Source organism: Seriola aureovittata, chromosome 9 (genome assembly GCF_021018895.1).
Source record: "Seriola aureovittata isolate HTS-2021-v1 ecotype China chromosome 9, ASM2101889v1, whole genome shotgun sequence".
NCBI lineage: Eukaryota > Metazoa > Chordata > Actinopteri > Carangiformes > Carangidae > Seriola > Seriola aureovittata.
The window spans coordinates 21,875,678-21,898,501 of NC_079372.1; the positions used below are offsets into that span (position 1 = coordinate 21,875,678).

Here is a 22,824-nt window from a genome sequence, read left to right on the forward strand (position 1 = left end):
TTGATTTTCAAGTGTTGGATTCAAAAATCTCAAATATAATAAAAATCAGCTGAGTGGAAATCAGACAGTCTGATGAAATGTCATGATGTCATATCACACTGACCCTGTCATCATATGATGTGTACACTAGTAACTACTTTCAACATGTGCATCATTTGTTCTTGTACAGGAACAGCCTCCAAAGACACTGTGTGCTCTGACTGCAGAGATGCAACATTTTCAGATGGGACATTTACATCTTGTCAACCACACACACAGTAAGTGAACCTTCACATCAGACATGGACACATCTGGTTTCTCACAACTGCAGTGAATTTGAAGTTTCTATACATTTATAAAGTAAAAACGTCTTTCTATCGTTCCAGATGTGAATCAGAAAACCTTCAGCTGATAAAAGCAGGAACTGCTGCAAGTGATGCTGAATGTGGAGAAAGAAACAGTTTAAAAGTGACAGTAATTGTGATCTGCGCTGTAGTGCTTATTTTATTGATTGGACTCGTTGTAGTTCTCTTTGTCTGGAACAGAAGAAAACATGTAGCAGGTAAGATCTGTGTGCAGTCAAAGAAAATGTTATCATGGTTTAATGGATGATGATACTTTCTGCCAAGTCATGATGTTGTTGATTAAGATGTTTTTCATTTTTTATTATAGCTCGAAAAAGAAATGGACGCATTTCCACAGAGGTATGTTTGTTACTCTCTTTGTGAGACTGTGTGTATGTAGATATTCACTGTGGTAAATGACAATACTTGGTTTATCTCAGTAATTCAATTATTTCATCTGTTCATTAATATTTCACTGAAAAGGAAAACACACCTCGAGGAGAAACAGCAGAGATGATAAGCCTGACATGACAAGAAGGTAAGACAGGAGTGTTTTCTTCCTTACAGTCCCTCCTGACTTCACTCTGTGAAGTCTGAACCACTGTCCAAGAGGTTTCTGCTTTAAGTGAATGTATTTCTCTCCTCAGTATAAGAAAACGACCTCGAAATAATCAGATGTGCAGTGTGTTCACTGCAGAGTAAATGTGCTCTAGAACCCAGTTATAATCCAGTCGGGTGCTGGCACATTGTCTTTGCAGGATACAGAAATAAAACCTCAAAGAAACTGAGCCCAGCCTCTACAGAGCTGCTGGTCTACAGTCTGGATCATGATCTCACACAGACCAAAGTCAGCCTGGGATATTAAACTTATATTATTATAACTATAATACTATAATATTATGCCACACATTGTGTCAGTGACAGTTGATTACATAATGTGATTGGCCAGTGAGCGCAGGACAGACACACACACTCTGAACACTTTATGGATACAGACTTTACTGATGTTCTCTGGTGGACAGAGCTCACAGATGCATCAGGAACTGGACTTTATCTGTCATCAATAAGGACAAACAGCTGGAACAGAGGACAGTGTGTCCTTTACTGCAGCATCATGGGACAAATGGCTTTTTTCAGCCTAATTCTAAATTTTCTTCACAGTAGATGTTTTCATTTGGGAATGATGATGAATAAACAGTTTATTTACTTACACTGGAGCTCAAAAGAGATCAACTGCGTGGAGGAGAGCGGCCTTTTGACTCAGGACACATCCTTATGGATCCTTATGAAGAGGGTCTTGTGTAATAATGGACTGGGGACCAAATTCAAATGTCTCATGAACATGAATACAAAGCAGGTGGATATGTCCAATGTAGTCACTGATGTTTGTGTTGATGATGGCACATCACGGGCTTAAGTACGACGCAGAACACATTGCTCTTCTCAGGGCTCTTAAAAGAGAAAGTTGATCATCTGCTTTTCAACGGCTGAGCGGCTCGTTGCTACAACACACACTTGGTTTGTATCTTCATGTCCTCTGTTTCTCACACAGTGTACATACTGTATATACAGGTTTCTGTATCCAATATGTATATATATATTTTAAACTCTGTACAGGTTTATCTGAATAAACGTGGCCTACTTTTGCATTCATATTTTTACTAAGACAGTAATAAGTAATACAGTCTCTTAATAAGACAGTAAAGTCTGTCAGTTGCCTTTAAATACATGGAACCAGCAAAAGTAAAGTCTCTTTGATTTAGAAGAAGTTTGCAGGCTAATAAAAGCCCACATATGCCGTGGGTCAAAGAGCTGCTGGTTGATGCTGCTTCAGGCAGTGACATGTTTTAGTTTAAAGGTATAGAAACTAGAAAAGAGACACTTTGAGAGCAAATCTCCACATGATAGTTTAGATACCGTCCCAAATTAATGTAAGAATCTTCACACCGTGTGTGTGTGTGTGTGTTTGTGCGCGTGTGCGTGCGTGTGTGTGTGATGTCCTCAGCAGGTGTGATGGGACGGAGGTTTGTTGCGATATGGTTTAGTCTGACTTTAAATCATTATAAATTACTACATTATTATATGTGATTTCATATTGGGATCAATTTGTAAAATGATATGGTGTGGAAGAAAGCCTGATCATGAGTGACCCTAACGTGAATTCTAGCTTCTGTTATGGACATCCAGAAATTGTTGTGCATTTAATTTGTTTTATTGCCCAATTACAGAGAATTTCTGGCAAAACCTCTGAACTTTCATGAATGAAAATATTGATGAAAGTTTTATTTTACTGTAGAAAAATTTATTGTTTTGTTTCCTGGAAAATAATGCACTGACTAACACGTGTACATGATGAATCTTATTATAAAGGTCAAATTCTATAAGCATTAATTTAAATTTACAGTTTAAAACCATGCTTTGTTTTTAGAGTTCAATTAATGTATTAATTCAAATCAATTTAACACGCTCTAAAAGAAAAACCATGAACAGCTTCTGCTATTTTAAATCTTTTAAATCTTTATGCCCTTTATTTTGATCCGTGTTTTTATTATGTGTATTATGTGTAGCCTCTGTATATACCTTTGCTAAATGTTTATCATGTGCACCTTGAACATGTTACGTACTTACAGGTGTTTGTTCCTTAAAAAGAAATGAATGGAATAAAGTTTGTAAAAAAAAAAAAAAAGAAAAAAAAAAGGCATTTTTCTTTTCCTGTAGAAACATTAGTGAATCCTGTTCTGAGCAGTTTGTGTAAAGATCTGTGAACTAATAGTCTCCAGACTGTATGAAGCAATGTGTTGTCGTGGCATTAAGTTGTCGACGTTGCTCGTCTTTGGTAAATGTCACGGAGAGGCTCATTCTTTATTACGTCATAAGATGAAGCTAACGTTAGCTTAGCTGTTTGTGCTATATGAAGTGTTGACCAGACTCAAACACTGTGTTTCCAGCAGGTTATGTGGCTGTCTTCACGGTACCAGGATTGTGCTGCCGAGCAGAGGAGTACACGACACGAGACGGACAGTGCTGTCCGATGTGTCACCAAGGTAGGAAACTGTAAACAAGTCAAAACGAAACTAAAGTCTCCATTTTGACTGTGAGCCTGAAGTCACGGCCCAGTTCTAGGGGAAATGTCCGACCCACACTAATGTTGACTAATGTCATCTCATCTACGTTTTATCATCTCAACAACAATCCCCCTCAAACCTCTGGAGGAAAGACGTTATGAGGCAGTAAAACATGAGCGACTGAAAACAACCATGTTCCCAATAACATCTTATGTTTCCATCTTGTTCTTTATTAAGATGACTGTAACGTCATTAAATGCTTCGTGAAAGATAAAACTTAAATGTCTGAGACATGATTGCAGACTAAGTTATTGTAGCCTGTTGTCTGTTTCCTGCTTATAGAATGAATTGCTGCATATCTGGTTGTGGGAATGTCCAGGCAGCATGATTATACACGTTTTCCTCTCGGATCATTGGTTATGCTGTTATTTTATCCACCCAGTGTGTTTGCTGCTGCAGCTCCTGCCTGTGCTGCTCGTCCTGCAGCGTGGGCTCCGACACTGAAGCATCTAGTACAATGAGTGTCCAAGATAAGTTGTATTAACTGGTTTACCTGATGTCTAGAACAAACCTACCAACTTAAAATGTGATGATTTGTAAGATTTTTACTTGAGTTGTACTTGCTTTTAAAAAATACTGAAGTATTCAAAAGTAAAACGCATTATTCCACAGAACATAATGACTCTGAAACAACCTCCTGAAGCACCGACTGACTGACTGCAGGTAAATATGACATTTTGAGGACACACTGCAGACTGCCAACCTGCTTGTTGGAAGATCCAACAAAAAGTTTCTAGTGCCCAAACACCATCATCTTCCCTTCGTATGGGGCAGCACTAATGTCAGTCACATACTGTGAATGACAGCGGGTTGGTTCGTGCTGCTGCCTGGGGACGGGTCACTGTTGTGTAGCACCAGAGGAAATGCGGTGGCAGGAAGGGGAGGAAGTGATTAACCTTCCTGTCGTGTTCGGGTCAAATCTGACCGATTTACAACTTAAAACACTCATAAATATTGTGTTTTACATCTGATTGCCTCAAGGCCTTATGATATCCTCCACACTATGCACTTTAACATATAAAAGTGATGATCACCTCTTTCATTGAATTTTGAGTGTTTTAATCAACCTTGTTACACCTGTGGTGTTCCCGGTCAAAAGTGACCGCCATAGGAAATGAATGGGTATCCAGACTATATTCATCCATCAGACAGAAAACATCCTCATACAGACCACCCCAACTCACTCACTCACTTACTCACTCACTCACTCACTCACTCACTCACTCACTCACTCACTCACACATTTCAGACTGAACAATGTCTTTTGCGGGTACACATCTCTTTCCCGCGCTTATGTGCCGATCGTCCCACGTGAACCAACTTCCTGATGAAACAACGTATCATATCTTCACACAGACTAGACAGGTGTCTGTTATGTGAACCCATCTATTTCCCGCGCTTTTGTGCCTATCCCCCACGTGAACCGCACCTTCCAGACTAATCAATGTATCATCTTCACACAGACCCCATATATATAGCTTGATGTTTGCCTTGCACTCCTTTTACTCTGAGCACAATGAGTAGGCAACTGACCAAGCGGTTCTCTGTCGAAGAGGTTCTGGTCCAGGTTTTTGGACATGATGGACTGAGGACTGAAACTGAACCAGAGACAGAGGAGGATGTCTCGGAAGTGGAAGGCAACACAGATTTTGATCCAGACTTTGAGGAGACTGACCAGTCAACAGATGGAGAGGGAGAGGCACCTGAGGAGACATTCCAGTCCAAGAGTGGACACTTGCTCTGGTCTTCATCCACCCAGGACAGAGGAAGTAGAGCGAGAGTGGAAAACATCAACATCACGCTGGGACGCTCAGATCACAACGTCCTTCATTCCAGCAGCTGTCAGACTCCACAACTTCCTGACTATGTGCAAACTTGCACTTTTTCATGTACATATCGTGTGTATTGTGTATATTGTATTATTACTGTATATTTGGTATATTTTTGTTGTATATTTCCATATTTCCGATGTTTATTCTATAGATGTTTATTTTCTGCTGTGGTAAATGAATTTCCCAATTGTGGGATAGATAAAGTTAATCTAATCTAATCTAATCTAAAGATGACGTCAGGGCCAACACGGTATGCTACATCTCGTGTGGATGACATCAAGTCCAGCTTCCAACCTGGAGAGAAATTTCGACCTGATAGACCTCCAATCCTACATAGGTCTGTTGATTTTAGCAGGAGTATATCACTCAAACAATGAGGCTACAAAAAGTCTGTGGGATGCAGAGGGATCTTTGGTTTTCCATTTATTTTTTACATTACATGTACATTTTGTAATACATTTTCAGTGCCTATTTGTATTTTCACTGCAGTTATTTTATGTCTAATTCTATAAATTCATGTTAAACACTACTTTGAGCCATTGTTCACAGCTAAAGAATGTTGAATAAAAATTTGGTGGTGAAAAATGGTTTTTGTGCTAATTTAAGAGCAGTTAAAACAGACCGGTCAATTTTGACCGGGAACACTAAAGTAAGGGGCGGGAGGTGAACACGACCGGAGGGTTAATGTGTTGGTTCATGAAACTGCGCAGCTGAATATTGTTTCTTCATCGGTCACATTTGGTCTGTATGTGACGTCTGTTGTTCAGGTCTTCCTCAGTCGCTGCAGCGGAGCTTTTCTCTATAATATATTATAGAACTAGTTTTCTAAATACTGTTCTATAATATATTATAGAACTAGTTTTCTAAATACTGTTCTATAATATATTATACAACAGTATTTAGAAAACTGAGACTGGAGCAGTCTAACTGCTCAGAAGCTTTATATAATATATAAATATTAACAAAGAATGGTTCAGTTGAAATAAACAGGAAATCTTAGCGATCAGGAAACAGAGGCCTCGCCCTGTTGTAGGACTATAAAGTGCCTTCAGTTGTAGCTTGGTGTAAACTGGTTTTGTTAATAATGTTTTCGGGACGTAGTGTGGCGTAGTGGTCTAAGCAGGCGCCCCATGTGTAGAGGCTACAGTCCTTGCTGCAGTTGGCCCCGGTTCGAGTCCCGCATCGGACGGCCTTTGCTGCATGTCATTCCCCCTCTCTCTGCCTCCCCATTTCATGTCTCTCTCCACTATCCTGTCCAATAAAGGCACAAAAGCCCAAAAAAATATACTTTAAAAAAAAAAAAAAAAAAAAATGTTTTCAAAGTAAGAGAGCAACTGTAAAACAGGTCGAAGCTGTTTTTCAATTCTGTAAACTTTCAGTTTCACTTGTAGTTGAACTTTTATAAGACGATGCTTCATGTTCCACTTATCAGGTTCATACAATCTTGTAAAACTTGTTTTTACATAAGATAACTAGTCTGAGCTGATCTGGAAACAGACTTTGAGCAGAGCAATGAACTTTAAAACCTGAGCAGAGTCCAGCACCAGATCCTCTTATTTCAATAAAGGAAAGTAAAACAAAGGCTCAAACTTCTTTAAATCACTTCTGCATCTGACTGTTTAAAACTGGACAGAAACAGCTCCAGTAACCAGCAGAAATGTACAGCTGTTAACCAGGTTACTCTAATCCACAGTAACCAGGTTACCTGATGGTCAGTGCAGTTTTTACATGATTTACTTTTTGTTTCCAGATGTTCTTCTCTTCTTTTGGACATTAAAACTCACCTCATCCCAGATCACAGTGAGATGGTGTCTTCATACCCTGAAACCTGCCGACCTGCTGTTTGAGATGACTTCTAGAAGAAATCATTACACAGCTGCATCTTTGTTGGTAAAGTTGTTTATTGCAGGAACATTTGTTTTTATTGATCTGCACTAAACTGTGCTGCTGTCATCCCTCTATTTTTATTTCTTATTTCTTGTAACTTACAGCCTTATTCTTAACTTACATTTTTATGTTGTGTGTTTTTTCTTGTTCCTGGCTTCTTGCAATTTAATCACCAAGTCAAATTCCTGTGTACATTTGGTGAATAAAGCGATTGTGATTACAGGGAGCTTGTTGGGAAGTAAAATATACATCACACTGCTGCTCCTGTCCAACATTATTGATCTTTTCTGATTCTTTTCTCTCTCTGTCACTCATATGATCATTTCAGGGTCCAGAGAAAAAGCTGGGGGCGGAGCTTAGGTTGCTGACATGGTAGAGCGTGATGTTGCACACTAGTCCTTACTGCAGCACCCCGGGTTTGAATCTGACCCGTGGCCCTTTGCTGCTGTCACCCCTCTCTCTCTCTCTGTCTAACTTTACTGTCACTCTCTCACTGTGACTGTAATGAAGACAAAACATAAGAGTTGAACAGCTGTGGCGAGTGGGAGGGGAATTGGACATAAGAAGCCAAAAACAGCTGTTTTGAAGTTTCACCTCCTGTTTTAGAGTCATGTGATGTTTGTGAGCAGAAGAGTGTATTACAGCTTTGTATTCTCAAACTACTCTCTATGGAGAGTCGTTTTCCTCAGTGTGTGCAGGTCAGCATTCCAGCAGAATTCAAGTAATCTGCACTTTAAATCACATTTATCAGCAGTTTTAAGTCAAAGAAGAAAGTAATATAAAAATATCTAAATGTGAATCACTGGTCTGCCTCCACCTAAACAGATGCAGACTCTCCAGCAGGTTTCTGTAAATGAATTTAAACTCTGCATTGTGTCCCAGTTTATGCACATACTCCCCTCTGACACAAATGTGACTCAACAACTGTCATTAGCTGCATATTGTAAATCACATGTGGAGGTTAAATGATAAGAAATGCCAGTTTAACTGATGGACTTTAATTTCCATTTACTTGCCTTCCCTAGAACAGGCCTTTTGAACATGAGTCCATGCTCCTTTCTTCTTTGCTCTTCATAAATAGAAATAGAGGGTATCCTTATGAGAGCTCTCCTCAATTTAACAGTGAGTAACAAACATCTAACAAGTGATAAATACACATGAACAAATCCTCAGTATGTTGGCGTTTAAAATAGTTCATGATAATGATTATTTATCTTCAAGAATCTCTTGAAGACTCATCACTTCTTTACTTGATCTCCTTGCACTTATTAAATAGATGTAGCACTTGGTACTTGCTTACACCAAGGTCTCCTACTGCACTGACGCTTTAGTGATGTCTCTCACTTGTGAGTCGCTTTGGATGAAAGCATCTGCTAAATTAGTAAATGTAAATCATTAAGAACAAAGATCAGATATTTATGAACTTCCTGTAGCTGTTTTACAGTGTATTGTGAAGCATTTAACTTTGAACACAGGTCAGCAGCTTTGAAACTGTTTATATTTAAAACAATTGAAGACGTGATCATCTATAATTACAACTTTGTTGTTTGTGTTATACAGTAGTGTTTTTATTTGCATGTAAAGAAGAGAAGTGAGATCCGATCACAAGTGTCACTCGAGACACGTGGAGGTGCATGTTATTGCCAGGTCTGAACAACCAGGCTTCACTAATACAAAAACTTTCTTATCTTCACAGATTCTTACGATCAGAGTCTTCAGAGGAAATACCCTGACATGTCATCCAGCAGAGTATCAGATAGGAAATGAATGCTGTCCTAAGTGTCCACCTGGTAAGATCCAACTGAATGATTAAGGGACATTTCACTGTTAGTTACATTTAGAGACTTTGTTGTGCTGCCAGGTGTCAACCACACTCACCAGAATCAACCACTTGTGTGTAGAACAGTGGAGTCAGTCTGTCTCCTGGGGTTGGTGTTGTTCATGTGAAAGTGAAACGTATCAGTGAAGAACTGGGCTGGATTTAGTTTTTAAATTTGGATTCATCTGATGTTTGTAATAAGAATGAAACTGTCGTAGACATCAGTGTCACTTTGATTAACTTTACCTTCAAGATTAACACATTTTCATTCTATAGAAAAATACTGCATGAAATTAAATTGTTGGTTTTCTTTTTAACAGGAGGTCGAGTTGTAAAAGATTGCACAGAGTCCAGGACTACTTCCTGTCAGCCCTGCATAGAAGGAACCTTCATGAATCATCCCACTGGACTTAAACAATGTTATCGCTCTACAAACTGTGATCCAGGTAGATTTCTGTTAATATCTTCTCTTTGTTAATAGAAACTTGTGTCTGAACCTGATCAAAATCAGTAGGTAGTAATATTACTGCAAGACCTGAGACAACTGTCTAAGATTGGTTTGACAGTGTCACTGTGAAGATGCAGACTCATTGAGTTTGAATCATTTTATCAGTAGGACTTGCAGTAATGATTTAATTGATCTCTCCTTGCAGAATACTACCCTCCATCTCTCCCTTTTCCTGCTGCAATAAAATGAATTCATAGATTGGGGGAAACTCGTTCCCTAGTAGTGAAACAGAATAGAAGTTTTGTATCTCCATAACCTCTGTATGTGTTGACAGGTTCTGGTCTGAGGATAAAGAGTTCATGTACAACAACATCAGATGCAGTTTGTGAAGCACAGGAAGGATTCTACTGTACTGACTTGACAAAGAACAGCTGTGTGGCAGCAGAGAAACACACAAGATGTCAACCAGGACAATACATCAGTCAAAAAGGTTGGTTTTCTTGTTCTGACTTTAAAATCATACTGTAGATTAGTTTTAAGGTCCAATGTTTTACAGTTTTACCTGAAGTGTTGATATCAATAAGAAGATATATTTTTGCTTTTAAGAACCAAAAAATCAATGTAGTTTCACATCTCCTCTCTCAGGCTTCTCTCTGGAGACTTGGTTTCTTATTCCACACAGCCAGGCCAACCTCAGGCTGTAGCTTACTGCTGTGGCTTGGTAAATCTCACCCATAGTGCCGATGGTTAGTCAGCGCTGAAATGAGCTGAACAGACGCTCAAATTCAGACAAATGCTCCAGCTGGATTTTGTGTGGAACCATTGGACCCTCTGGGCAGACCAACACAGTGCCAGTGATAATGTTCAAAGTAGTGGTAAAAAGATTAAAAACTGAAAATATAGTTGGAGAGGCCGAACAAAAAACTAGTAAGTAAAAATATGGCCAATTTATAACAGAAAACACTTGGAGAAACCAAATCCTGAGGGTGGTGACTGTTTTGTCGTTTTCAAAAAAGACATGCCTGACCTTCTCTGTTTGTTTGAGGCCATTGAAAATGCTGGTAGCAGCTTTGAAACATTGGATTTTATTCTCTGAGCCACAATCTACCAATCTGCCAAGACACAGCTACACCAGACTCTTGCTTCTTGATGCTGATGGTCTGGCAGCTGTTGGTGTCCCCTGCTCACTGATATCTGCCTGCTGCCGCCCAAACCACTGATCAGATAGGACATGGTGCCAAAACAGAAGCAGACGGACATGTTTTAGCAACATGTCAGGAGAATCGCACACAACAGACCGGAGCTGAAGACCGGTGATCCAAACTCAGGGAAACAAACAGGAAGATACCCAGGAATGGCAACAAACAGGAAATCCAAATGTTTGCAGCACGAGGGAAAAGCTGGGCACAGAACAGATTAATACTTCAGGAGATTTAAATACACAAGGGAGGCAGAGACACAGGTGAAACACATTAGGGTGGGACAGGAAATCACATATTTCAAAATAAAATGGAAATAAACACAACTGCAAACACAAAGAGTCCAGACTCAGTCCTTACAGCAGCAGACCACAACAGCTCCTCTGTCCGGAGGACAAAAGTTGCAGTTTATGTAACTTACTGATGATGTAGTTGTTCACTGGCATGAACATATTAGCATAAATATCTGATGCTTAAATATTTGCATGAAGCACTGAAGCTAATAACATTTGGATAGTTTCAGTGTCGTGTCAAACAGTAGCTGCTTTGTTTATGAAGCTGATGTGATTTCTCCTTTATAGTGAATTAAAATCCATCTTGTTCTGCTCTTATGAGAAAAGAGCTGCACTACAACATTTCATCAAACCTCAAATATTAAAGGATGAATTGTCATTTTTGGAACTGAAACAAAGAAAACTATTATTGAATGTTTTGATTTTCAAGTGTTGGATTCAAAAATCTCAAATATAATAAAAATCAGCTGAGTGGAAATCAGACAGTCTGATGAAATGTAGTGATGTCATATCACACTGACCCTGTCATCATATGATGTGTACACTAGTAACTACTTTCAACATGTGCATCATTTGTTCTTGTACAGGAACAGCCTCAAAAGACACTGTGTGCTCTGACTGCAGAGATGCAACATTTTCAGATGGGACATTTACATCTTGTCAACCACACACACGGTAAGTGAACCTTCACATCAGACATAGACACATCTGGTTTCTCACAACTGCAGTGACTTTGAAGTTTCTATACATTTATGAAGTAAAAACGTCTTTCTATCGTTCCAGATGTGAATCAGAAAACCTTCAGCTGATAAAACCAGGAACTGCTGCAAGTGATGCTGAATGTGAAGAAAAGAGTTTAAATGTGACAGTAATTGTGATCTGCGCTGTAGTGCTTCTTTTAGTGATTGGCCTCGTTGTAGTTCTTGTTGTCTGGAAGATAAGAAAACATCTAGCAGGTAAGATCTGTGTGCAGTCAAAGAAAATGTTATCATGGTTTAATGGATGATGATACTTTCTGCCAAGTCATGACGTTGTTGATTAAGACGTTTTTCATTGTTTTTATTATAGCTCTAAACAGAAATGGACGCACTCCCACAGAGGTATGTTTGTTACTCTCTTAGTGAAACTGTGTGTATGTAGATATGCACTGTGGTAAATGACAATACTTGGTTTATCTCAGTAATTCAATTATTTCATCTGTTTATTAATATTTCACCAAAGAGAAAGGATCATGGAGAAGAAGCAGAAACAATGGGACCATTATGAACAGAAGGTAAGACAGGAGTGTTTTCTTCTTTACAGTCCCTCCTGACTTCACTCTGTGAAGTCTGAACCACTGTCCAAGAGGTTTCTGCTTTAAGTGAATGTATTTCTCTCCTCAGCAGAAGAAACAACCTGGAGATAATCAGATGTGCAGTGTGTTCACTGCAGAGTAAATGTGCTGTAGAACCCAGTTATAATCCAGTCGGGTGCTGGCACATTGTCTTTGCAGGATACAGAAATAAAACCTCAAAGAAACTGAGCCCAGCCTCTACAGAGCTGCTGGTCTACAGTCTGGATCATGATCTCACACAGACAAAAGTAAGCCTGGGATATTGAACGTGTCCTTTACTGCAGCATCATGGGACAAATGGCTTTTTTCAGCCTAATTCTAAATTTTCTTCACAGTAGACGTTTTCATTTGGGAATGATGATGAATAAACAGTTTATTTACTTACACTGGAGCTCAAAAGAGATCAACTGCGTGGAGGAGAGCGGCCTTTTGACTCAGGACACATCCTTATGGATCCTTATGAAGAGGGTCTTGTGTAATAATGGACTGGGGACCAAATTCAAATGTCTCATGAACATGGATACAAAGCAGGTGGATATGTCCAATGTAGTAACTGATGTTTGTGTTGATGATGGCACATCACAGGCTTAAGTAAGAACACATTGCTCTTCTCAGGGCTCTTAAAAGAGAAAGTTGATCATCTGCTTTTCAATGGCTGAGCGGCTCGTTGCTACAACAGACACTTCGTTTGTATCTTCATGTCCTCTGTTTCTCACACAGTGTACATACTGTATATACAGGTTTCTGTATCCAATATGTATATATATTTTTTAACTTTGTACAGGTTTATATGAATAAACATGGCCTACTTTTGCATTCATATTTTTACTAAGACAGTAATAAGTAATACAGTCTCTTGATAAGACAGTAAAGTCTGTCAGTTGCCTGTAAATACATGGAACCAGCAAAAGTAAAGTCTCTTTGATTTAGAAGAAGTTTGCAGGCTAATAAAAGCCCACATATGCCGTGGGTCAAAGAGCTGCTGGTTGATGCTGCTTCAGGCAGTGACATGTTTTAGTTTAAAGGTATAGAAACTAGAAAAGAGACACTTTGAGAGCAAATCTCCACATGATAGTTTAGATACCGTCTCAAATTAATGTACGAATTTTCACACCACCTGTGTGTGTGTGTTTGTGTGTGCGTGCGTGCGTGCGTGCGTGCGTGTGTGATGTCCTCAGCAGGTGTGATGGGACGGAGGTTTGTTGCGATATGGTTTAGTCCGACTTTAAATCATTATAAATTACTACATTACCATATGTGATTTCATATTGGGATCAATTTGTAAAATGATATGGTGTGGAAGAAAGCCTGATCATGAGTGACCCTAATGTGAATTCTAGCTTCTGTTATGGACATCCAGAAATTGTTGTGCATTTAATTTGTTTTATTGCCCAATTATAGAGAATTTCTGGCAAAACCTCTGAACTTTCATTAATGAAAATATTGATGAAAGTTTTATTTTACTGTAGAAGAATGTATTGTTCTGTTTCCTGGAAAATAATACACTGACTAACACGTGTACATGATGAATCTTATTATAAAGGTCAAATTCTATATGCATTAACGTAAATTTACAGTTTAAAACCACGCTTTGTTTTTAGAGTTCAATTAATGTATTAATTCAAATCAATTTAACACGCTCTAAAAGAAAAACCATGAACAGCTTCTGCTATTTTAAATCTTTTAAATCTTTATGCCCTTTATTTAGATCTGTGTTTTTATTATGTGTATTATGTGTATCCTCTGTATATACCTTTGCTAAATGTTTATCATGTGCACCTTGAACATGTTACGTACTTACAGGTGTTTGTTCCTTAAAAAGAAATGAATGGAATAAAGTTTGTAAAAAAAAAAAAAAGAAAAAAAACAGGCATTTTTCTTTTCCTGTAGAAACATTAGTGAATCCTGTTCTGAGCAGTTTGTGTAAAGATCTGTGAACTAATTGTCTCCAGACTGTATGAAGCAATGTGTTGTCGTGGCATTAAGTTGTCGACGTCGCTCCTCTTTGGTAAATGTCACGGAGAGGCTCATTCTTTATTACGTCATAAGATGAAGCTAACGTTAGCTTAGCTGTTTGTGCTATATGAAGTGTTGAGCAGACTCAAACACTGTGTTTCCAGCAGGTTATGTGGCTGTCTTCACGGTACCAGGATTATGCTGCCGAGCAGAGGAGTACACGACACGAGACGGACAGTGCTGTCCGATGTGTCACCAAGGTAGGAAACTGTAAACAAGTCAAAACGAAACTAAAGTCTCCATTTTGACTGTGAGCCTGAAGTCACGGCCCAGTTCTAGGGGAAATGTCCGACCCACACTAATGTTGACTAATGTCATCTCATCTACGTTTTATCATCTCAACAACAATCCCCCTCAAACCTCTGGAGGAAAGACGTTATGAGGCAGTAAAACATGAGCGACTGAAAACAACCATGTTCCCAATAACATCTTATGTTTCCATCTTGTTCTTTATTAAGATGACTGTAACGTCATTAAATGCTTCGTGGAAGATAAAACTTAAATGTCTGAGACATGATTGCAGACTAAGTTATTGTAGCCTGTTGTCTGTTTCCTGTTTGTTATAAACATTTGTTGTTTCCTGTCACAGCTGATGGGAAAATAAATGAAACTTCTGGAAACTGGTTAATAAGTTGTAGGCTGCTTCAGGTGCCGTCGGAAATTATGGGACTCGAGTTTTGCTGTCGTTATTCAGTAATTAAACACACGTGCAAGTGATGTAGGGACTGTATGGAAATCATTACAGGTCAGACTGGTCATGCTGCAGTAATTGTAGCACAGACGACAACAAGCCTGTCTCTGTCAGGACTTTCTTTTCATTTAACAATCAACTAACACTCATCAATAGGACAAGAGAGACCTAAAGCTATATTATCTTATAACCCATTGAAGCAGTTCACAGGCCAGTAACAGCTAAAATTGAAAGCACATTAACAGGAAACGATGAAATATGAACCTGTGATTGCAAGTGCAGACTGCACAACCACAAAAAAAATAACACATTTTAGTTTCAGTCTCTTACCTATGGGTTCCTTTTCTGCAAGCTACACCTGCTTTGAGTTGCACATCTTCCATCTTCTCATCACACGTTCATATGTGGGTGTACCGTAATGCTCCATTCTGCACATGTTGGTAAATGAGTGTGAAAGTGATCGCATAAGTAATTTCAGGCGAGGATGCAGACATGGTACAAAGTGGCACATTGAATGTACAGCATTGTACCTTGTTAAGTTGATCACACCCAGCCAGCTACCCCGGCTTTGCTTATTACTCATTCCTTTAATAGAAGCTGTCCAATTTTGTAAACTAAACAGTCTTTTGCCCATTTTCTTTCTGCTTTCCTTGGTCAATTCTGAACTTGGGTTTTTACAATGTTACACAAAAATGTTTTTGTAGCCACTACTAGACAGCATACACAGTGGTCTGTAAAGACCAGTGGGGAAAGTAACTAAATACATTTACTCAAGTACTGTACTTAAGCAGTTTTAGTTTGTAGTTGCTTTTAAGATGAAGATTTCTCACAGTTCATTATATAACAAGCTTTTAAAATACAGCACATTGAAGTGGAAACCAGTGGTTTACAATCTTTTTGGCTTCTGATGTCTTACAAAAATCCCTGTGTAGTTGGGGTCACAGTTCAGTTTTTTTCAGCTCCACCAAATACACAGCATAACAGGAATCACATTTACTTTTTATGTAGATTTTTACTATATAGGTGAAACAAAGTTTAACAGTTTTAGCTTCACTCTTTTGCAAAATGTCATAGTACTGCCCACCACTCTACATTGCACCCTACATGCACTCCTTACTTTGTAGGTTTTTAGGTAAGGTTTTTAGATTTGAAAATGGACATAGTCTTTTCATTTATTAAAAAAAATAAAAAATACAACTTACTCCCATCAATGCTGAGCGATATTGAGCCGTATCAGGCGCTCATCATCTCCATCAGACTCAAGACAAACAAACAAGAAGACAAAAGCTTCCTGATATAGGAAAACTAGTGATCAGCCCAAAGTTAGCTGGATAACCCACTTAACTCAAGTCATGGTACAGGCCTGTGATCTTGAGGTGATATTGACATATTATTGACATGAATGTTATGTTGTCTTTGACAGGTGCAGTTGTTCAAAGAGACTGTACACTACAGTCAGGCACACGTTGCAGCCTCTGTAACAATGGGACTTTTATGAATCAACCCAATGGCCTGAATAAGTGTTTCCCCTGCACCTCCTGTGTCCCAGGTACCGTCAGATGAAAAGTGTTTAGTAAAATTAAGATATTTAACTAATTAAAAGTATGTTCTTTAATTAGAAGGCAAATCAATTGCTGTATGTTTTAATAATGATAATTATCTAAATCATTCTTTCACAAAGAGTGATCCGCAGGCCACCAGTGGTCCACAAGTGACCCCTTGTGGTTAGAGAGTAAATTTCTTAAAATACCATCATCGTCGTTTGACGGCTCAGTGTGTGAATACAGGCTGTGTGCATTTCTCTGTAGACTGAGCACTTTGATACTTGGTCTTAAAAAGTTTAAGAAACACTGATCTAAGTTTAAACATAAAATAACAACAATAATGATGTTTATTATTTTTTTTTTTTTAGCTCAAGGTCTCTTTGCCCAGCAGAAGTGTACGGTAACAACCGACACAGTTTGTGATGTTTTAAGTGGGTATTTCTGCACGAGTCTGGCCAACGATACAGGATGTAGTTTGGCAGAGAAACACACACACTGTGCACCTGGTCAGAGGATAAAAGAACCTGGTAAGAAAAATGAAAGTGTGACTAGTCTGACAGTGAAGCCTCTGATTTTCCCGGTCTGATAAATGATGGATTTTCACTGGATGTTGGGTTGTTGTGTGATGAACCTGAGTTTTGCATCTTTCTCAAAGGAACCAGCAGAACTGATACAGTGTGTGAAGACTGTCAGCCAGGCTATTTTTCACAGGATGGTGTGAACTGCACAGCGTGGACAATGTAGGTCACTGCTTGTTAAAGAATGACTCTAAAAGCATAAAGTATATCACGCTCCGATAGTGTGACCGGATTATGATTATGATTAGTGTTGTAGCGATGTTTACGTGTCAAACAACAGCTGATGACTCTCAATAATCAGCATCTTGTCATCGTAGATTTTAGGATATTTAAATGAAATCAGCTACATGATGTATGAGTCTATAATGGGACATATTTTGAACGTCAGTGGACTCTGGTAACAATATGAAAGGCAGCCAGAATGTGTTTAATAATATAAACAGTACTTTTCATTGACGGACCTTTATACCAGTCATAAGAAAGTGAGAGTCGAGTTGTTCACAAGGAAGAATATCCTAAAGAAGAATAAATAAAAAATGAAGACACCATAATTTGTAAATGTTAGATAGAATGAAAACTTGCAGCTTGTTTTGTTGCCACGAAATTAATGTTCAAATGCTACAAGTTAATAGATCGTCCACCTGACGCATCTTTGTAAAAGAGTGACTTATAAAATGACAACTTTATCTCAAAAGACAGTACAACAAATTTTTCCTCAAAATATTACAAATTTATTCTTGCAGTGATTACAGCTTTATTTTAATAAAATAATCACTTTAGTTTGTGAAATCTTCTCAAGCTTTCTTTCCTACATTTCTTCCTCCATTGTAAATTCTTTTATTGATTCATTTACATAGATTTATTTTTACATCAGTGCAACATTTCTTTGTATGTTTTTAGTCACTTAGATCATTGAAATGAGTTTCCACTGGGATTCCATAACAAAGAACTAAAGCAGTCTTTCACTTCTCTTGTCCAACAGTTGCTCAGAAACCCGGGTGAAGGTCAAAGAAGGAGGCTCGAGTAACGATGTTGTCTGCGGCGCTGCATCAAGAAATCATTCCTTTTTGTTTACACCTCTTTTATTGTGTTTGTCAGAAACACTTGTTCGGCTTGTGACCAGAGATTGGTATTTTCTTTGCCACCCTACATAATATTTCTCTGATTATTTTCTGGACTGTTTCCTTTTAATACTTTACTTTCATTTATTTCATTTCTACTTTTATTTTTGGTTTTATTCTCTTCCAAACATCTTCTCACTTTTTGCATTTTATAATTTTATCTTTACTACTTTGTCTTTTTTATGTGATTTTTAATATCTTACTTTCATTTATGGTTTGATTCACCTGAATATATGTCCAGTGCTTTAATATGTAATATTTTATTATTTTGTCTTTATTGTTCTATGTTCATCTTAGCTTTGCTATTCTGTAAAGCACTTTGTGTTACATTGTATGTATGAATAGTGCTATGCAAATCGATTTGTAATGTCTGCCTCTACATAACTAGATTTGAATTTCAGACGGACAAATAACAACTGATGAATTACAGGCATTTTTCCTTTTAATCTTGAACAGTTCAACCTCTGTAGTTGTAATTTGTCCATAATCAAATTCAAATGTGAAACAAAAGGGTCAAAAGGTCACTGATGCAACATGGGAATGTATTGTACACAGGTAAAACAAATTCATTGACCATATATTGTCTTTGTCTTTTCTTGAGATCCTATACACACCCACCTGTAGAAAAGCTGAGGTGCCTACAGGGCCGCCCAACTATTACAAACCAAACCCAAAAAAGGCTGTTGTAACCTGTTACTTGTCATGTCATCTTTGTCCCAGAATCACAAACATAACACCACAGTGATGATTTTCCTTCAACCCTAAAAGACCATTAGGGCTGAATGATATACCGAAAAATCATGAGTCACGATTTCATCTGATTTCAGGTCATTTGTGCATTTCATTGTCAAATTGTTAAATAATGATGATGTGTTACTGTTGGGGCTTATACCAACCAAGCATGTTCCCTCTCGAATTTGATTTGTAGGCCGGGCCATCTCTGTAACACCACAGTGCTTCATTTATGGTCTGTTGTGACACATTTTACCTTTATCAAAAAAATTGCAGTTCCTGCGATTTGTATCTTGCACTTGCCCATATTTCGATTTCGATAATATTTTGATTAATTGTTCAGCCCTAATGAACATTTTATCCCAGGTGGGAAAGTTGGGTGTTTTACCCTGTTGGTGTTGGTGCTGCTCTGGCTCCTGCTGGGCTCTCTCCTCCAGTAGTTGTGGTCATGGAGGTGATGAGGCACATCACTCATCTGTAAGCATGAACATTACAGTTTAGGATGAGAATCTGCTGAATTCAACACAGCTATATTTGACTGAACATTGAATAAACTGGTTAACCTACTTAGCAAACTGAAAAGGCACCGGACCTACTGTATGTCTCCTGCTTAATGAGCTAGTTTAAAGTAAAAGAGTATGCCAGATAAATTCGCCTGGTAGCTGACCATGCAAGCTCAATTCAGCTTTAGCTAACACCTACTGGGTCAAAGGGTTTGACAGACTGTGTATGGGCTCGAAGTCAGTGTTCAAATGGTGTGAGGTCTAGCTAGATAGACTGTGACTGTGGTCACTTTAGAGTTAAGGTTAACTAAATACTTATTTTTGAGCCCCCCCCCCCCCCCCCCCCCCAGTGGCTGGGGGGGGGGGGGGGCAGCCATGCAGCCATGCTAACATTTCCTTTATCTTATCTGCGGAATGGCAAACAGACCTGGAACACCTCAGCTCCAGGTATTATCCCATTATGGACATAGAGTAGATGTTGAGATTCTTTTATGGCTTTATTGTCAAGGGAATGTTTTAATGACCCTGCATGGGTCGGCCTATCCATGTCTTCATTTCTGTCGTCATACAAACCTGAAGTCCACGAGACATCTTTTTATTCCTCCATATTTCTGAGCACAGGAGGCTGATGAGCCTCCATACACTGTGTTCATCACAGGAGACAAAACAATCCCAACCAACTCCTACACTGTTAGTCATGTTGTGCTGCTGCTTTTTTGAACAGTTCAGTTTGAACCTGGCAGTGTCCTTATGATGGCTCTACATTAGATAAAGAAGAGGCTGAGGATTGTTCACTAGAGCACCACGGCCTTATCTTAAGTCCATGTCTGCTGTTTTAGAAAAACAGAAAGATTCATTTTGTTTTTAATGTTGTTAAATGCTGAAAATACCACGGCCAACCTTCAACGCTGCCCCCAAAAATTTGCAGTGCAACTTGAGAAAGCATGTCGAGATATGCAACGTTTGTTTAATTCCAGACTTTTAAACAGACAGCTTGCGGTAGTTGGCTGTTGATTAAGTTGTGTTTTTATCTCCATTTCTACAGGCTTTGTAGCATAATCTACAAGCGTTTTATTCTACAGGTTCAGTAAGTCAGTCATTCAGTAGGTTGTATCTGAGTCATTAGGTTCTGTAAATGCATAAGAAACATAAGACATAAGAAAGTGTACTTTTTTTTTAAAGCAAATTAACAGCAGCAAGTTACTTAAACTCATGTAAACATGTGACTGAAAAATTCACTTATATTGGAGTAATATTTGACCAAAAGTATCTACATTAACTTAAGTAATGGAGTTGTGCTTTGTCCACCTCTGTATGTAGTGCAATAATAGTTGGTTTTTATTGCCTTTTTTTTTTTACTGTAAAGATGAATTATAATTATTTTTTGTGATTTGTTTAAAGTCCAACCTAATTTTCCACACTTCATCCCCCTAATGTCTTCTTGAAGTCGTTTACTAATTAACCAGCAGGTGGCGCTCAACAACTGCATTATGGTTGAGGCCATAGCCACCTTGTATCAATGAAATATGTTTATTCTGTTAGCTTCGGTTGAGTTGTTCTTCATGGGCCTTTCCTCTGATAAAAACTCTTGCATCACACGTGAAAACTTTACTCACTAAAAATGATCTTAAATCACAAAAAATAAAAAATAAAAACAATTTAAAAATACATTAATACGAAATCTTGTGGACATTAACAGTAAATTATTTCAGGGAATGAAGGAGACTACCTCTAATGCTGGACTATGACAAGGACATACCACGAAGGTTTAATTAAGTATTCATACCTTAGGCAGACCAACTGTGGCAGAAGGGAAACTACAGAGGAAAAATACCATTATTCAACTTTCAATACGTTAATAATTCACTACCATACACTGTCTATACATCCGTACATACATACTGGACTTCTTTTACTGGGGCAGTCGAGAAGCCCCATAAAACAGGTGAATTTGGATTACGGTAACCATAGTGAGCTACAAGAAACTGTGTCAAGTTAGCCAGTGAGTTTGCCTTCACGCGATCAGGGCTGAAGAGATTTTAATTTCAAAATAAAAGTACTACTCTCATTACATTTGTTAGTGTTTTTTATTTTGAAACGTACAACCGGAAATTGTGACGTTACACGAACCACTTTGACAACTCCTCCGCCAGCAAAGCCTCTATGGTGTCTTTACGAAAGAAACTTTAAAACAGCTCGACAAGTTTTCTTTCGACAGTGTCGGATGAAAAGTTACTCCTGCTCGTGTTATGTAAACTTTTATTTTTTCGACTTGACCGGGTGATACGGCGAGTTCAGGCCTGTCCCGTTAACGTTTGGCTCGTTGGGAGGTAAACCAAACTGCACAATGCATATGCTAGCGTCAAACGGATCCATAATGGACCTGGGCACGGAGTTGGTGAAAATTAAAGCACACTACTGTGGGTAAGTAGCTGTCCGGAGGGAATAAGTAGACACCAGTCAGCTGGCAGGTAACGATGATACGGGGAAAACACCTGTGGTTTTGAGACTTCAGCTATGTGGTGATGTTACAGGTCAATGTGTTGCCTCGTCTGCTTGACTTTTCAGCAAGGTACCTGGGTTTAAGCTAGGTCAGTCACTCCTGTGTACCTGAGCAATGTCAAACCCACCTAGGTATAATATAATTAATGAAAATAAAAATAAATGGCTGAATTGTGTTAAGTTTTGAAGGCTTCCCCACCCTGATAAGAAAATGTAATATTTGTAGTGAATATTTTACTTCATTTTTATTTTACTACCTCATAAGATATATGGTTGTAGTAGCATCAACAAGTTGATTGACATCTCATTTCTAACTGTTTCCCATACTCATATGTGTTAATGTGCCTTTCTGCTCTGTAACCCACTATCTTTGATTCTTTACTTTAGTATGAGTTATGTATGCAAATTTTCTCTTGAGTTGATGAAATGAAACTTTTTTGCTGTGATTGAGGCACAGCCAATATATTTATATTCACTCTTATTTATTCAGGTGAATCTCATTGAAGTAGAAATCTCATTTTCAAGAGAGACCTGAATGTACACAAAAACATTATAAGAACAATTCTTTAACAGATGGTCCAAAAAAAATTTCATTTCAATTTAAACAAATAAACAACAATAAACATTACAAAACTGTAATAAAAATAACACACAAGGAAAATTTAAAACATATAAAATGCCAAGATTGAAACATAACCATTGCATTCTGTTTTGGGAAGGTTTAAAATATTGTTTCTAAAATATGAATAACTTATAAGGCTATCTGTTTTTTAAAGTGCTCTGTAGTTGATTCCTTGTGTCTGGAGCTTTAGATCCAAATGTCTAATTAGACACTAAATCCACATTAGACATTTAATCAGTCTAATTAGACTTTAATT

At 38.2% G+C, this 22,824-nt stretch overlaps 3 protein-coding genes and 1 long non-coding RNA gene across 8 annotated transcripts in view; 3 read left to right on the forward strand and 1 right to left on the reverse strand.

Annotated features, from left to right (window-relative positions):
* Positions 1-169: 169 nt before the first annotated feature.
* Positions 170-13,075, forward strand: LOC130174498 (tumor necrosis factor receptor superfamily member 14-like). 2 transcript variants are annotated; one of them, XM_056384341.1, is made up of 15 exons: positions 170-257; positions 366-541; positions 652-683; positions 807-861; positions 3,272-3,367; positions 7,031-7,091; positions 7,135-7,170; positions 8,864-8,957; positions 9,307-9,432; positions 9,769-9,924; positions 11,514-11,601; positions 11,710-11,882; positions 11,995-12,026; positions 12,148-12,199; positions 12,309-13,075. In XM_056384341.1, the coding sequence occupies exons 2-14, from the start codon at positions 423-425 to the stop codon at positions 12,190-12,192; spliced, it is 1,113 nt and encodes a 370-aa protein (XP_056240316.1). In that variant the 5' UTR covers positions 170-257; positions 366-422; the 3' UTR covers positions 12,193-12,199; positions 12,309-13,075. The 2 variants fall into 2 exon arrangements, with proteins under 2 accessions (XP_056240316.1, XP_056240317.1); XM_056384342.1 differs by having other exon boundaries at positions 12,312-13,075.
* On the forward strand, positions 1,035-18,787 carry si:ch211-261n11.8 (tumor necrosis factor receptor superfamily member 14). Of its 4 annotated transcripts, none has more exons than XM_056384345.1 (6): positions 1,035-3,159; positions 14,380-14,475; positions 16,390-16,515; positions 16,879-17,037; positions 17,166-17,250; positions 18,071-18,787. In XM_056384345.1, the coding sequence occupies exons 1-6, from the start codon at positions 3,117-3,119 to the stop codon at positions 18,240-18,242; spliced, it is 681 nt and encodes a 226-aa protein (XP_056240320.1). In that variant the 5' UTR covers positions 1,035-3,116; the 3' UTR covers positions 18,243-18,787. The 4 variants fall into 4 exon arrangements, with proteins under 4 accessions (XP_056240320.1, XP_056240323.1, XP_056240319.1 ...); XM_056384348.1 differs by having other exon boundaries at positions 14,383-14,475; XM_056384344.1 differs by lacking the exon at positions 1,035-3,159 and adding an exon at positions 13,232-14,267.
* Positions 18,788-18,937: 150 nt separating this feature from the next.
* LOC130174503 (uncharacterized) lies at positions 18,938-21,551 on the reverse strand. The gene is made up of 3 exons (XR_008828601.1): positions 21,343-21,551; positions 21,231-21,261; positions 18,938-19,416 (listed from the first exon to the last, which is right to left on the reverse strand). It is a non-coding gene; the product is annotated as an uncharacterized LOC130174503 (long non-coding RNA).
* Positions 21,552-21,660: 109 nt separating this feature from the next.
* prkcz (protein kinase C, zeta) overlaps positions 21,661-22,824 on the forward strand; it is a 105,903-nt gene continuing 104,739 nt past the window's right edge. Inside the window, exon 1 of the mRNA XM_056384340.1 lies at positions 21,661-21,868. Coding sequence (XP_056240315.1) covers positions 21,792-21,868 — 77 coding nt within the window. The 5' untranslated portion in view covers positions 21,661-21,791. The remainder of the gene's footprint in view (positions 21,869-22,824) is intronic.